The 15,767-nt window shown below is 43.2% G+C and overlaps 1 protein-coding gene across 1 annotated transcript in view; it reads right to left on the bottom strand.

The window, feature by feature from the left end:
• Positions 1–677: 677 nt before the first annotated feature.
• Positions 678–15,767, bottom strand: part of TCERG1L (transcription elongation regulator 1 like) — a 58,688-nt gene continuing 43,598 nt past the window's right edge. Inside the window, exons 8-12 of the mRNA XM_027692127.1 lie at positions 10,765–10,920; positions 8,202–8,337; positions 5,180–5,269; positions 3,073–3,191; positions 678–1,630 (exon numbers count right to left, since the gene is read on the bottom strand). Of these exons, the coding sequence (XP_027547928.1) occupies positions 1,474–1,630; positions 3,073–3,191; positions 5,180–5,269; positions 8,202–8,337; positions 10,765–10,920 (658 nt within the window). The 3' untranslated portion in view covers positions 678–1,473. The remainder of the gene's footprint in view (positions 1,631–3,072; positions 3,192–5,179; positions 5,270–8,201; positions 8,338–10,764; positions 10,921–15,767) is intronic.

The raw sequence follows: 15,767 nt of genomic DNA on the forward strand, positions 1-15,767 counted from the left end.
TTTCTTCTCAATATCCCGCCTAACCCTGCCCCCTGGCAGTGGGCAGCCATTCCCCCTTGTCCTGGCACTCTTTGAATTATTCAGAGTTCAATTTTCCAAGGCATTAGAAAACACCCTTTATCTCCTTAATTATAAAAATATGTAGCACACACATAAAGAATAATTCCCTTTAGTTGGAGAAAATATCCCCCTCACTCCAAGCAAGCAAAAATCTATGGATCTGAGGCGTAATACCTTAAAAATTAGGTCAACTAAGAAGAAAGTGATGATCACAGAGAGAGTGTCTTTGAAGCAGCGCAAAGCAGAGATACCCTGATGTCCGGCAGGGCTCTGCTGGTTTAATCCAGCCATGAATCCTATCTGTGTAGCCAGAGTGACTCTTTTGCTCCCAATATCCTCAGAACTCTGATGGATCCCAGTGGAATTTGCACACGAATCATGAGTGGGGCTCCTCCCACTCCTCTGGTTTTCCATCTCTCCATTGAAAACCACAAGATTTACCCATTATTTCATAGAAACACAGAATATCCTCAGTTGGAAGGGACCCACAAGGATCATCCAGTCCAGTTTCTGGCCCTGCACAGCCCCAACAATCCCACCAAACACTCCTTGAGCTCCGGCAAAGGAGCCAAACAGTCCTGAAACTTAAACACCCCCTAAAAATTGGCTTAACATACTTATTAATTAAAAAAGTTAAATATTTATTTATACAAATATGATGAGAAAAATCTCATGCAGACTTTTCACAGACAGTAACAGAACCCAGACTGGGATGGCTTTACAAAACTTGGGTTTGGGGACGTTGAGGGAGAAGTGTCACTCTCACCCGCCTGGAGCATCGGTCACGGGGGGTGGGAAGTTCTGAGAGAGTTTTCCTATGGGACATATGCCAAGATTTTCACACTCTTCACCAATATTAACAATTAATATCTGATTACTACTACTCAGAGGACTGGACAGAGACATATGAGCAGCGGGGAATGGATTCCTGTGACCACCAGACCTCCACACACTGGAATGCAGAAAGTTGCCAAAAGGTCGCTTGAGATAATTCCCCTAAATGATGAAAATACCTTGGGATGGTTATGGATGGCATCTGCTTCTGCTTAATTATAAACCTGCACTGGATTCATAATTTGTGTATATTACAAGTAATTTGCATAATTAAAACAATTAAGGGACTGACATATCATGGCAATTAGAAATGCATCAAACTCTGGATGTTGTACAAAAGAGAGCTTCAATATGAAACATTAATTCTTTGAGAACAAAATATCCTTTAGATTCCTGCAGAACAGCCTTCACAAATCCCAGAGATGGTCAAGAAACTCCATTTAGAGCAAGTTTTTCCCTGGGAAACCCACTCATTGTCGTGCTGTTGAACATTGACCCCTGAACTCCTTCTCCTTCAAGTTCCTCCCCACAGTCACAGCCTCGGCTCACTCGTGTCTTTATTGCCAGTTTCAGGAGTTCTTATCTCATTTTCCGTAGCCTTATCCTGTTTTCTTTGTCCCTCTTTTTAAGAATAAGTATGAACTGGTTGAAAAAATGCTCCTGGTCCTTCTTCTTCTGGACGAGGCGGAACCGCTGGTCTCGGCCGTGTTTCTCCGCGAATTCCTTAAATGTTGTCCTGTAGGAAACAGAGACATTTTAGAGCTGGGACTTGGCCAAGCCACTCTCAGGCTCTTTGACCTGGATCTCAGTTGTTCACACAGACACCAAAAATGAGAGGTGTTCTGGGAATATTTGACAGGAATGTAATGGTGAAGGAAAGCAGGACAATGCCAGAACCACTGAACCTTTGGACACACAGACCTCCTTGCAATGGCCAAGGTCCACTTTTTATGGAAAAATGGGGTGATAGTTGGCACTGTGGACATTGCTGAATCACTAAGATGTCATTCACAAACCAGCAACAGGGGTTTTTTTATTTTATCCTGGATATTTTACATTACACTCTCCTAGCAGTGTTTTCTCCCTTAATTTCCTTTCAGGTTTCACTCCCAACGTGATGTTTTCTTTTTATAGGAAAGATTTGTGATTTACTTATCTCACTGTGTACCTAAACCAAGCCAGAGACTATTGCAGGGAAACGAGCATCCTCCCTGCTGTGTCAAAACCATTCACAGGTTAAATGTTCCCTGTCCTGTGGGCCAGGACAGTTTTTCCCTTGCAGGCTGGAAATATCATTGCTGGAACCAGCTTTTAAGTGTTACATTACCCCCAGAATATTCCCAGTTTTGTTGCAAAATCCTTCTTATAATAACAATAATAATTATTATTATCTCCATCCAGCCCCACGTGCTGTTTGTATTTACCTGTCTTGGCAGGTTGTGCTGTATAATTAAATACCTGCATATTTTAGTAGAGAAAATATTAATTTCTTGCTTGCAACTATATATTTATAATATATAAACACTTGTTTTCATATAATTTACAAATAGGAAAGCACTGCCCTAAACAATGCATTTGTTATACATTTGCTGGTTTGGATCCATCACTTGAAAAACAATGTAAAAAAATGAATTACACATTGGGCACTTTATTTTAAATTAATTATAGAATTAAAGAATAGTTTGGGTTGGGAGAGACCTTAAAGATCATCTTATTCCAACCCCCTGTCATGGGTAGGGACACTTTGCACTAATTTAGTGACATGGCATTAACAGCAAAATTGTTAAATTATATTTCTCTTCCATCAAAACCCAAACCTAAATACAATTTATGACTAGTTCCACCTGTATGTGTAATACAAATGAGATTTAACATTCAGGGACTGATTTTATGTGATTAATATGTATGTGTGTGTTCTACAATCAAAGCATATACATAAATATAAAATACATATGTTATGCAAAATATTACACATTCTGAATGAGAGGGAGAGAGAGGGAACATTCCCTTTCCCAGTAATTTAAGGAAATATAATAAAATATTAGGGAAGAAACATCAGCACAGCATTGGAAGAGCTTGTTATGAAGAGTTAAGCTCAGTGTTCCAGCACTCTGGGCTCATAAGCTCAGCCTAAATGAGAAATCTTATCTCCCCAAGTCTTCCTAAGGCAATGCCCACCTTGGTGACAACTTGGATTCCTCAAGAAGCTTTTTGAATTCTTCTTTGGCCAACAACAGTTTGTTTTTCTTCTCTTTGTACTCCTCTCTAATCCGGGTCTTGACAAACTGCTCAAAGATCTTGCCAAGAAAGGGAAGAAGACACAGAGTTATTAACGAAGCCTTTGTGGTGTTGGGGCCTGGCCCAAGAGCTGCCAAGCCCAGGGGCTGCAGTTCTTATCTGCCTGAGGTTCCTGCAGCCCTGACTGTGCATTCCCACAAAGGAAGGAGCTGGGAAAAGGCACAATTTGGAGAGATAACATCTCCATCCAAACATCAAATGCAACATAAATCAAAATCTCCCAACTCCAGTGCCTTGCTCGCATTTTCATTGATCCAGCATTAGTTTTGTGCCGCTGTCCAACTGCCCACAGGCCTTCAGTTTGAATCTTGCATCATTCCCAGCTGGTTGGAATTCCTGAAAATGTCTATAATACCAAACAGCAATTCTGTGTGTTATCCTCATGCACCCAAAAGCTTTAATGTCTTTGGAATGAGCAACAACCTTCCTCTAATAGTATTTGGCAGCAAAACAGGTAGGACACACAACATCAGGACTTTTGGTGTCTTGAAAGGGACTTAAGGAGCTCACTATGTTACAAAATTCTGCCAGCTACTTTAATCCCATTTTTAATCCCCAAATCCTGGCTGGTTTCATGCTCTAAACACTGTAACACACTAAGCTGTTCAACAAAAAATTCCCTGAGATTTCCATAGTCAACATCCTTCTCACTGCAAATGACACACATTAAACATGAAATCCATGATACCACCACAAGGTCCCTCCCCAGCATGAGCATGCTCAGGTGCAAATCTACATCCCAGGAAAGCTGAAGTAACCAAACTACAGCTGGTATTTAGGAGGAATGTGGAAAAGGGAAGGAATAGCACTGGAAAAGTAAATATTAAAAGATGGCCACGAAAGAATTACTAAGAAGAACCCCAAGGAAATTTAAATGCAATTAAGTAAGTTGAGTAAAGATGGAAAAAATGAAACTAACAGGTAACACTGATTTTGCTTTCCTTTCCTTCCTTCATCCCTTTACCTCCTCTCTCCCTTATTCTCTCCTTCCCTCCCTCCTCCCTTTCATTTTGAGCCACTTTTCCCCTCTCGCTGAATTTCCATCATTCTCAAAGCCTGCAACAGTTGCTCTTGAGGCCACAGTCGCCAAGTCAGTAAATAAAGATGGATGTGCCCCGTCCCTCAGTAAATATCTACAGGAAGCTCTCTGGAGAGCCAGGGGACAATATGGAATAGGAATAAGTCCATTTTTCCATCATGTTCATTTAAAAAATGGACAATTGCATATTCAAAATTCTTCCTTCTCCAGGATGATAAAAGACTTCTAAGGAAGAGCAATAACTACAGGACAGAAGTCCTCACCTTCTCTGCAACATCCTTGTATCTCTCCTAAATTTTTTAGACTAACCTGCAGACTTTTGGATCCCTTGTGACAAATAACAACACCCAAATTATCAAGGAAGCAAAACGTTGACATCTCTTTGCATCACCAGGAAAACCCAACCCTTCTAACAGGCACCAGCACAACACAGGCCTGTGCCCAGTAATTGCCAAATCCAGCAGTAAATCCTGCCAAACTCCTAGAAAATGTACTAAATAATAAAAATGAAGCAGTCTCTCTTCAATATTTAAATAATTCAGAGTAGGAATGTTACCTTATGGCCATTTCCTTCTTTCCAGCCCAGTTTCCCAGGCTCAGGAGTTGTTCTTGCAACCCAAGAGACCAGAGCTTGCCTTGTGTTCAAACCTCCCTGTACCACTTCCTTCTCCAAGGAGACAACGCTTTAAAACCTGGAATACCCTAAGTTGGAAGAGACCCACAAGGATCATCCAAGTCCAACTCCTGGCCCTGTGCAGGACACCCCAACAATCCCAATCTATGCCTGAGAAGCATCATATCCCAATGAACTGAGCCTAAATCAGGAGTTTCCACAAAGAAATATTAATTTTATGCAATTTTTACCCTCCCAAGGTAATTCCTCTGGTATCCCGGTTAATTTGGTCAATGTTTGAGGCCAGTCAGGAGCCAGGCCAGGGAAACGCTCACCTGCTTCCGCTCCTCTGAGTTCAGCAGGAGGTACCGGGGGTCAAACACTATTTTGTGTAATTCCTTCTCCCATGTAGAAAATGCTGAAACCTGCAAAGCACACCAAGAGTTGCACTAAGGAATTTTAATAGGATGTGGAAGAAGCAAATGTTCCAAGGTAAAGCCAAAGAGGAGCTAATGAGCCCTCGGGAGGACATCTCAGAGTGGCTGAAAGGGGAATTTTAATGATTTTGGCAATGCTCTGGTCACCCCCACACCACTGATTTTTCTGTAGGATATCTCAGTGAGGAGCTGGGAGATGTTCCTTCCACATTTTTGGTGGAAAGAATCTGTAACAGAATGGAAAATTCCATTTTATGATCCTGTTTGAGCAACAGAAAAATCAATTCCATCAAAGGAATTATCTCAGCTTTAACTCCAAAACTGAAATTATGACCCAAATGAGGCACAGACTGAGGAACCACCAGTGAACATCTTCAAAGCAGCACATCCCTGCAGCTACAGGAGATGGGGAGATCACATCCCACAGAGGTTCTTCCATCTTCACAAAGTCATGGAATCATGGAATGGTTTGGGTTGGAAGGGACCTTAAAGCTCACCCAGTTCTGCCCACTGCCATGGGCAGGGACACCTTCCACTATTTCAGGACCTTGGGAATTATTTGCTACAGAACAATCTGGAGGAACATAAAATATTCTAATCACTCCATCTAATTACAAAGCAGAGTAAACTCTTTTAACAAAATTAAGTGTGTGAAGTATAATTAAATAGAGTAATTAACACTCGAACAGGAAAGGTTTGATGAAGCAAAATGGGTTTAAACGGACTTATTTTCCTCTTAAGAGTGGTCAGAGATTGGAATATTCAAAGTTCAAGCTCCTTTTGGGAATTCAAGGCCATCTCCTCCCAAGATCTCCTTTCCTGAGCTCCCCTCCCTGTGCCCACCACACCCTGAGATTTGGGGGTTCCCCCTTCAAAAGGTTCAGCAGCAGAAATCCCCTTTTCAAGGTGTCTTTTATACTCTCTTGGACATTGGCTTTGTTCCCAGCACAAAACCCACTTCAAACTCAAAGCCAGTTAAGCTCAGACTTTGAGATGGGAAGGTGGGGTTTAGGACACCCCAACCCCCCTTTCTCCCCAGTATTAAGAAGGTAAAATCTTGAGGAAAAAATACCACGTGGAATCCTTTGAAAAACCTTGTTTTGTGGCCAGAATCCCAGCAAGGAGAAGACTTTCCCAGGAATGCTGTAGAACATGGATATTTTGATGCTGGGGCTGGGAGGGAGCCAGAAAGAAGCTTAAATTTTCTCAGGATTTTGCGTAAACTTTTAAACTTTCAAGAGGGTATCAGAGATTACATTTTTTACACAGAAAAACTTGCCCCAGACTTCAGAATAAATAGCGCCTTTGTCTTGGAGCAGCACCAAAAATTCCATCTATTTTTGAAATGTTACAATAAATATTCTTCTGTTGACATAATTTATGTAGGAAGATGCAGAACTACCCTGGCAAACTCCATCTGGTTCAGCTCTTTGTAATGCCATCAAGTAATTCCTTGAGAAACAACAACATGAGGAGAAAATGGCAGGAGATGGTCATTAAATAATCAGATTAAAGCAGCACTAATGCCCTCCCTGAGTCTGAAGTGATGCCAAGCAGCTGGTGCTGACCCAGGGCTCATCTGGACATTTAAAAATCGCTCAGGGCAAAAGCCAAATCCCCCCTTATCTCCACATTTTTAAATCATAGCAAAGCAAAACAGTAAAATTCCCAAATTTCTTAGTTTTATGAGCAAATCTGACTCTTACACAGAAACACTTGAGGATCCTATTCCTTAGAACATCTCTAATACTTCCAAATATTGCTTATTAACCCTCAACTTAAACTGTGCCAGCAGAAGTCTCAACCAGGGTTCATTTATAGCCCTTCTGCATTTTTATGCATAAATAACAAAATGCATTAATAAAGCAGGGCTGGCGTGGAGATAATTTACTGCTGAGCTGCTGAAGCTCTAATTATGCACCTTTAAAGCTGCTGATTACCAGGGATAAATTTTATAGGCTTTACTGCCTAACAACAGACACCTTGGGTTTTATTTTGTTACAGAAATGACATTATCTTTATAGAACACATATTGAGTTATCTTTAGAGAACACAGATTGCAGAGTGTTAGAGGGAGGGAGAAAAACTGCACACGCTGCTCATTATAAACCCTCCTTGTCCCTGTTCATCCCTGAGCATCCCGTGTTCCTGCAGCTCAGCCTCAGCTGGAACATCTCCAGAACATCCTTTTCTAGGGATCTGGATAAGCATTAACGGCTTTATACTGCCAGAGTGGGTTAGATGGGATATTGGAAAGGAATTCTGGGATGAGAGTGTGGTGAGGTCCTGGCACAGGTTGCCCAGAGAAGCTGTGGCTGCCCCATCCCTGGAAGTGTCCAAGGCCAGGTTGGACAAGGCTTGGAGCAACCCGGGCTAGTGGAAGGTGTCCCTGCCCATGGCAGGGGGTGGGACTGGATGAGCTGTATGTTCCCTTCCCACCCAAACCAGTCTGTAATTCCATGATTCTACCATTTTGGATGGCCAGTAAGTGAATTTGGCTTCAGTCTGCAGGAATCACTGGAATTCGTGGTGATGAACACCAAAAAAAGCAAAGCCCCTGACAGGACAATCCTTCCAGGTGATGTACAAGACACATCATTTGCTCTTTGGGATGGTGCATGGCCACAGTCCCCATGATCTGCTGAGCCACTGCTCTGTGCTGGAAGAGCTGCTGCCCCTGGTTATTTCTGGGTCTGTCTCCAGGAATTTCTTTGGGAAGGGTTTCAGTTCTGCATGGCAGTGTTTGGCAGCGGGAGAAAAGGCACAGAAAGTGTTCCAAACCAACATGGTCATGGACAGAAACTCCCTCTCACCAATTCTCCACTTAGCTGCTGAGCCATAGTCGTGAAATGACTTCTGCATCGTCCTGGTTGATGCCCAGATTGAGAGATGGGATGTCAGGAATGGAGCAGTTCCTTACCCCCCTCTCCAGCAGCATGTCTCGGAAGTGGGTGATTCGCTCCTCCAGGGGAGGGGTGATCTGGGGGGCAGATGTCTCCTCATTCCTCTCCTCCACTCCAGCCCTCTCCAGGCCAGCAGCTTGGGAATCTTCTGTTCTTTAACAAGGTAAGATAGAAAAGAGTTCAGCAATTGTGAGCCTGGGAGGGGATTTTAATCCTCCCCAGAACATCCTTGAGGATCTGGGAGCCACCGGGGGCAGACGCTGATGGATGAGAAGTTCCCCCAGCCTGCAGCTGGTTATTAAACCCTGGGCTTTGGGGGACCTGTGAGGGACCTCTGGCAGCTCCTTATGAGGAAGGATGGTCCATCAGGGACATCAGAGGGACTCAGCAGCCAAACATTACACGATAATTCCAGCTACAGCAAAGTGACAGCTTTAAATAAACCTTGCCAAGGAGTACAGACATTGAAGGACCAAAAAGACTCATCTTGGTTTATTCTTTTTTCCCCTCTGTGTTTGTGGCTTGGAACTTGACAGTCAATGCTCATCTTTATTTTATGTTCCTGTGCACCCCAGGAGCTCATTCCTAAGGGAAGTAATCCAGGAACACCTCGAGTTCACAAAACGCGCCAGAGGGTCTGTGTTTATTCTGGCAGCATTTTCCAAGATTGCATCTGATTAGAATAAATAGGTGTTCCTGAGAAATCACTTCCTACACATTGCCTGAGTGCCTTTGCCCACAATATCCCTGGATAAAGCAGGTGGGCAGCACCACGGGGCTCGCTGCCGGGAGGGACAGTTTATCGTGGAATCACAATTCCAGTTGGAAAAGACCTCCAGGATCTTCAAGTTTCAACCGTAAAGTCACAGCACCATGAGAGTGATGCTCCCCTCAGGTGCAGCCCAACATAACCAGTGTCATCACCAGAGCTGAGCTGTTTCACACAGGAAAATATCCCCTCCTGGAGCATCCAGCCCTGGGATCCCCAAAGGACCCCCAAAGACGTGGAGCTGCTGGAGCAAGTCTAGAGGAGACCACAGAGATGCTCCAAGGGCTGGAGCCCCTCTGCTCTGGAGACAAGCTGGGAGAGCTGGGGGTGTTCACCTGGACAAGAGAAAGCTCCAAGGAGACCTGAGAGCCCCTTCCAGTGCCTAAAGGGGCTCCAGGAGAGCTGGAGAGGGACTTGGGAAAAGGGATGGAGGGACAGGACAAGGGGCAATGGCTTCCCACTGCCAGAGGGCAGGGTTAGATGGGATATTGGGAAGAAATCCTTCACTGTGAGGGCGATGAGGCCCTGGCACAGGTTGCCCAGAGAAGCTGTGGCTGCCCCATCCCTGGAAGTGTCCTAGGCCAGGTTAGACGGGGCTTGGAGCAACTTGGGATAGTGGAAGGTGTCCCTGCCCATGGCAGGGAGTGGGACTGGATGGGCTTTAAGGTCCCTTTCCAACCCAAACACTATTCTATGACTCTATGATTGAGTCCAGCACAAATTCAGGCTCTTTCTGGAAAGACCAGGAACCCTTAAACGATCACAAGGTTCAAGTGAGGGTAATTCAAGGAAGGTGATTTGATTTTTAGCCTCCTACTAAACATGACTGCATTTTCTACTGATGCAACTTTCACCACTACAGGATATTACTCAGTTTGAAATTTCAACAAGAGAAAAATTTGGTTTACTTCCAATCAGAGGAATTTGATCATTGTGTAACTTGAGCTCTGGCCCATTATCCTCCTACAAACAATTACATTCCACTTGACATTCATCCCAAAACGGTGCAGCATCACCAGTGAGCTGAGAGGGACCACACTGGTGCCCTTCACAGAATGACAACGAGTGTGATATCAAAATAGCAAATTTCATTTGGTGACATCATCCATGAAAGGCCCAATCCAATTTCTACTACACACAAAGAGCTTTGTCCAGACAAAAGTGAGGGAAGTACATCCCACTGCTTCCCCAGTCAAACACCAGGAAGGCTCCTCTGTCCTTCAGCCCTTACACAGGTGAAAATGATGCTGTGAATCACACTGATTTTTTTTCTCATGCCAAAAAAAGACAATAAAAAATTTAATTTAGCAAATATACAACAATCTGCACATCAAACTCCATGACTGCCTGCTCAGAAGGACACAGGCCATGGATCTTGGAAGCCTGAACGTCTCAAAATTGCTTCTTCAATTGTTATTTCATGAGAATTTGAAGCACAAATGGTAATAAAGGTCAATAACAGCAACACCTCAGGCTACTTCTGAGCCTGGAAACCTAAGACCAGGGGAAAAAACTCTGCTTCATTTCAATAGAGACAAAGATATTATCCAATGTCTTTGAAATAACTGGAAATATCCTTGCAGTCTTTTGTTTAACCATTTTAAAGGAAAAGCTACTCAGACAAAAATGGATGGTGTCCATGGGAAACAGAGATTACAGAGAAACCTGGAGTCTGATGAGGACTGGATACCCACAGAATGACTCCTATAATTTAGTTATCCACACAGGTAAACTGTGTTTTCTTTGCCCTCCTTCGTACCAAACGTTCCCTTCCCACCATTACATACAGACAAGCAAACTTTAGAACTTACTTATTTCTCTTAGTTTTGATGTTGAGATCATCGTTTTCATCCCCTGGGCAAGAACTAACACACTTGTCTGCTAAAAAGAAAGAAATCATTATTAGACTGGAACCAGAGAAATGGGAATACAAAGGAGCTTTCACTCCTTGTCTTTGCTGCTCAGAGTGTTTAAAAAAATATTACATATTTTATCAGATCACCAGAATTGCTTCATCCAAAGGAAAGGGACGGCAATAAACTGACCATTTTCATTTATTCAGCAAAATCACTCATTTTTCATTCATGACATTATTATTTTCAATCTTGTTACTGTTTCACCTGATCCTCCCTCCTCCCTTCCCTTAAAAATGCAACTGCAAAGACATTCCTGCAAAATGATTTCCGTGCTGGCAGCCTGAGGGATTCACTAGAGAGAACTCCCCCAGAACCTCCCCCCTTAGCCCACTTTTCTTTCAAATACGAACAAATACACCCCTGCTTTCCCAGGAATACAAGCACCACTGTGGCAAGGCTGTGGAGATACCAACAACCTCCACACTCCTGATGTTGGGAATAACTCCCAAGGCAACACCACTCGCCTGGATTGACCTGGACACGCGTCCTTGAAGGACCTAGAAGTTGGATTTTCAGTCATAAAACACATGTTTACTTCTGAAATATTTTCTTTTCATCCACATAAGCTGCAGTTTTCATCCAAATTCCACTGGACAGAACACCGGGAGCCACAACCACCCAGTGCTTGGTTTGTGCTGTGACTCTTCCATCCCAAACACATTGTTTCAGAAATATAAATATCAAACTGCAAGGGGTTCCCTTGGGAATATCAGAACCACCAACTCCAGCCCTTTTGGATTAGCCTGGTAAGGAACTTGTCTTGCTCTTTAGGAAACTACGAAAAAATAAATTAAAGGCAAATATAAAGTCGAACTGAGGTTATGGAGAGAAAAGGTTTGAATAAATGAAATGGTAAGATCTGAGCTCACTGAAACCCAATACAACTCCAAGACTTCTGCTGGAAAATGGGCCCAGTCTTTGTACCAGTGAAGGGAACAGAAATTTCGTCATTTATTTCTAGTTTCAATTTAAGAATCTTGCTCTTAGCTCCCTTTGATTCCCTATTTGAAGGAAATTACATGTTTATTTGTGTTCTTCCAGCAAATGTTACTTTCTATTTAAATTCAGTGCTCAAAGGAACAATAAAAAGCAAAGAGCAGCTGTGACTTTGTGGCACAGAAAGATCGGGAGCAGGGACCCCACGAGGAGGAAAAACATGGCAGGTGCAAAAGGACACTCTACTTAAACCCCTAAAGGATAATAAGGAGAAAAGGATGGAATTCTGAAATAAAGAGAGATTGATCTCGACATTCCTGAAAATAAATTAGCATTATGACAACATAAATAAATGGAATAATGTTTTAAATAAACATAAAATTATTAGGTCATAAATTACCCCTTCTCAGTAAATTCTTCTTTGAGAGAAGAATTAAAACCCAATTAAGAATACGAAGAAATAGGAAAACCAACCTGTGAACTCAGAAGGTGGAATGTAACACAACGGAGATATTATAGAGCTATTAATCAGGAGTTGGACATCCTGCAAAGGCAGCAGTAGTGTTAATTTAACTCTGAGGGTAAGAATATGAAATGAGACTATTTGTTGGTGCTTTCCAGGAGAGTTAGGTGACTGGGCAAGCACAATCCTGTTCCTACCAAACTTAGGGACACGAGTCAGTGGTGGCCTTGGCAGTGCTGGAGGAATGGTTGGACTCATTGGTCTCAGAGGGCTTTTCCAACCTCAGTAATTCTGTGATTCTATGAAAGAAAAGGAAAATCCCCCCCCTGCACTTGGCACCTGCCATGGGAGCCCTTCCAGAGGCGGTTCAAGGACAGATGTTGTGGGAAGGTCAGACACTCTGAACCCTGATGGGATATTTTTTTAGTAAAACAAGTGGGGAGAGTCCAACCAAGGCAGCAAAGCCTTTCCCATTCCACATTTCCACAGGACAAGAGAAACCCCCTGGTGATGACAAATTATGTGAATTTCTCCAGCTACTTCAAGAAGAACTCAAGTTTTAAATCATTTTATGACAAGATCTCTCACAGCTCTCTTAAAAGGAGGTTTTTAAAGTTTTGCCATGAAAAATCTGTGAACTGGGTAATAAAACCCAGTCTTAGCTACCACAGAGCCTTCAGGTAAAGTAACTCTGACACAAAACATCCCAGCTTCAGAGTTTGATTCCATCTGACCCTTCCTATCACACCTCAGAGCAAGGGCAGACCAAACCCTTTTCACTTTGCCACATGACTGACTGCCAGGGGCACAGCACTGTGGGCAAATGGGTCACAATTCCAGCCAGTGCATCACTGATACCTCAGTGCAATGGAAAACTCAGGAAAACATGACAAATGGTGTCTGTGCTCTCACTCAGAAATCCACTGAATCACATCATGCCCCTGGACCTCTGTGAGCTACAAACCCACTGTGCAGGGAAGAGGCAACCAAGCACAAAATGCAGTAATTGATGTAAAGCTTTGAGGAAGAACATCTCCTGACAGGGATCTTTCCATGGAATCACAAAGCAGAGCACTGCCCCAGTCTGTTGGTCTATTGAGCTTAGTGCTGATTAATTAAATCACTCAGCTAATCCCAGCCTTGTCAGGAATTCTGGTTCATTTTCCAGCACAAAGAGGAAACAGCATTTACCAGGTCCTTGTCAATCCACTGCTCCCATGCAAAACTCTGATTTGCAGTTTTGGAGTTGTCTGTCAGCCTAGGAGTTCCCCTGTGATAGGGACAGGCTTCAGATTTTTGTCTGAATGTGAAAGGGTCCAAAACATTTGTGGGAATTGAGTAAATGGAACCATCACTGATGGATTCTACCAACTATATTCAAGGCCAGGTTGGACAGGGTTCGGAGCAATCCGGTCTAGTGGAAGGTGTCCCTGCCCATGGCAGGGGGTGGGACTGGATGAGCTTTAAGGTCCCTTCCAACCCAGGCCATCCTGTGATTCCATGATTCTATAATGTCCTTTTTCTTCCAATTAGCTGAAAAAACTTCCTCAACCTGAACATCCGGACAAACCACAGGAGAAGTTAAGGAAGAGGAGGAGATAAAAACAGATCCATTTGCTCTGGGGCATGGGAGGAGCTGCTCCTCCTCTCTAATCCCACGGGATGGCCTGATGGGAACCATTAGTGAAGAGCCACGTCCATCAATCTCCTGAGAACAAACACTTGGGGGAGGTGGAGTAATTGATAAATGAGTAATTTTTCATTTATGCCCAAATTACAAATGCACTTGATCTTTCAGCAGAGATAACCCAGAGCACCCCATGAACAACTTCACTTGACAACTTGTTTTCCATGCCTTTGATTTGAAGATTCTAATTAAAACTCAGCAGCAGCCACTCAGCTCAATAAATTTGGGAACCATTGTTGGGAACGCACAGCTCATTTTTGTTATTTATTTACTCCAGATTACAAACTAAGAGAAATGGGAACAAATAATCCCTTTCACCTCAGCAGCCAATATATACTAATTATAACCTGCCTTGCTCAAACACCAAGTAAGGCCCAATTATATCAAGGAATATTAAGACAATTAGCAACAATGACAGTCATGGCCATAAAAAAAACTGGTGCATGAGTCAAGTCTTCGTGGGACATAGAGATAATAAATAAAAAGGATGGAACACAGCAAAAAACAGAGTTTTGAAGTGGGATGTACCAACCATGACTTCAGACTCTCCTGTTAATTAATTACAGACCATGAATGATGATAATAGACCATGAACAATGACCTCAGTTTTGTCTCAGGCCATCATTCCCCCTTGTCAGGAATTAACTGAGCTGTAATAAAAAGCATATGCTATCTTTTTCTCCTGAAGAATGAATTTTAGCTGTAATTCCAAAGTGTATCTGCTGAAGTTCTTCAAGTCATATACAAAACGTACATAAATATATATACAGGCATCTGTGGATTGAAATTGATATTGAAAAATGTAATTACAGCCTTTGTTGATAAGGACACACCAACAGCAAACAGTCTTTGTGGCTGTTTTCCTGCTCATACTGCTGACACAAATCCTGGTTATCACTCCTTTTTACCCCCTACAGACACAGGGGTTAATTGGGAGCTGTGCCCCTGCTTCAAAGCCAACACCCAGCCCCGCTGGGGTGAGGGGACAAGGCAGGTCCCCTTATCAGACTGGCAGTGCCACCCTCCTTTAGTTATAAAAACTACACTTTAAAACAATAACTAAAGTCTCACTTTTCCCCCCTCCATCTTTCTAGACCTCGCCACTAAAGAACAAGCAGCAACTGAAGGATAAAGACTATTTTTTCTCCACGAAAAGCAGAACATTCAGGAATTCCAAGCAGCTAATCAAGACCAAGAGCACTTCCAGTGACTGCCACGACTCAGTACCTCCCCCATAAGGGCAGGTCTTATGGACCCTGCTCCCAGTAAAGCCAATGTGAAGCCTCAGTACATGAAAGGAGCACTGCCACAGGAAAGAACAACTCCCAGGAACAGGGAGTCCATTAAACTGGTGAAACATAGTCTTTGGAGAGAAATGTGGTGGAACAAGCTATAGAGCCACCATAGGAACAGCAAGCAGAGGCTGGCACACTGGGCTGCTCCTGGACTGGTGCCAGTATGACAACACCTGGACTGAGCAACTAAGGTATGGAGAGCAGAAAAGAAGCTGGAGCATGGGATGGGAAAGTCCAGCTGGGAAAACCCTCCCTTCAGGAATCCAGGCTGATCAGAAGGTGCCCGGCAGAGCCACGGTTAGATGGAAGCACCCACCTTTCCACCAAACCTTTTAGCACTCAGAGGTTTACTCCTGGGATTTTCCTCCCTCTACAACTCGTTTGGATAATCATTAGCTCTGGAGTATCTGCCTTGTGCAGCAGCTGAGTGATGTGTTGGTAATGCTCTCCTAATGTACATCTTGGAACTCAGGACAATAAAACATACAGACAGAGTCTTCTGAGACATATTTTATAC

The sequence above is a fragment of the Neopelma chrysocephalum genome, unplaced genomic scaffold (assembly GCF_003984885.1).
Source record: "Neopelma chrysocephalum unplaced genomic scaffold, ASM398488v2 Primary Assembly neopelma1_85, whole genome shotgun sequence".
Taxonomy (NCBI): Eukaryota; Metazoa; Chordata; class Aves; order Passeriformes; family Pipridae; genus Neopelma; species Neopelma chrysocephalum.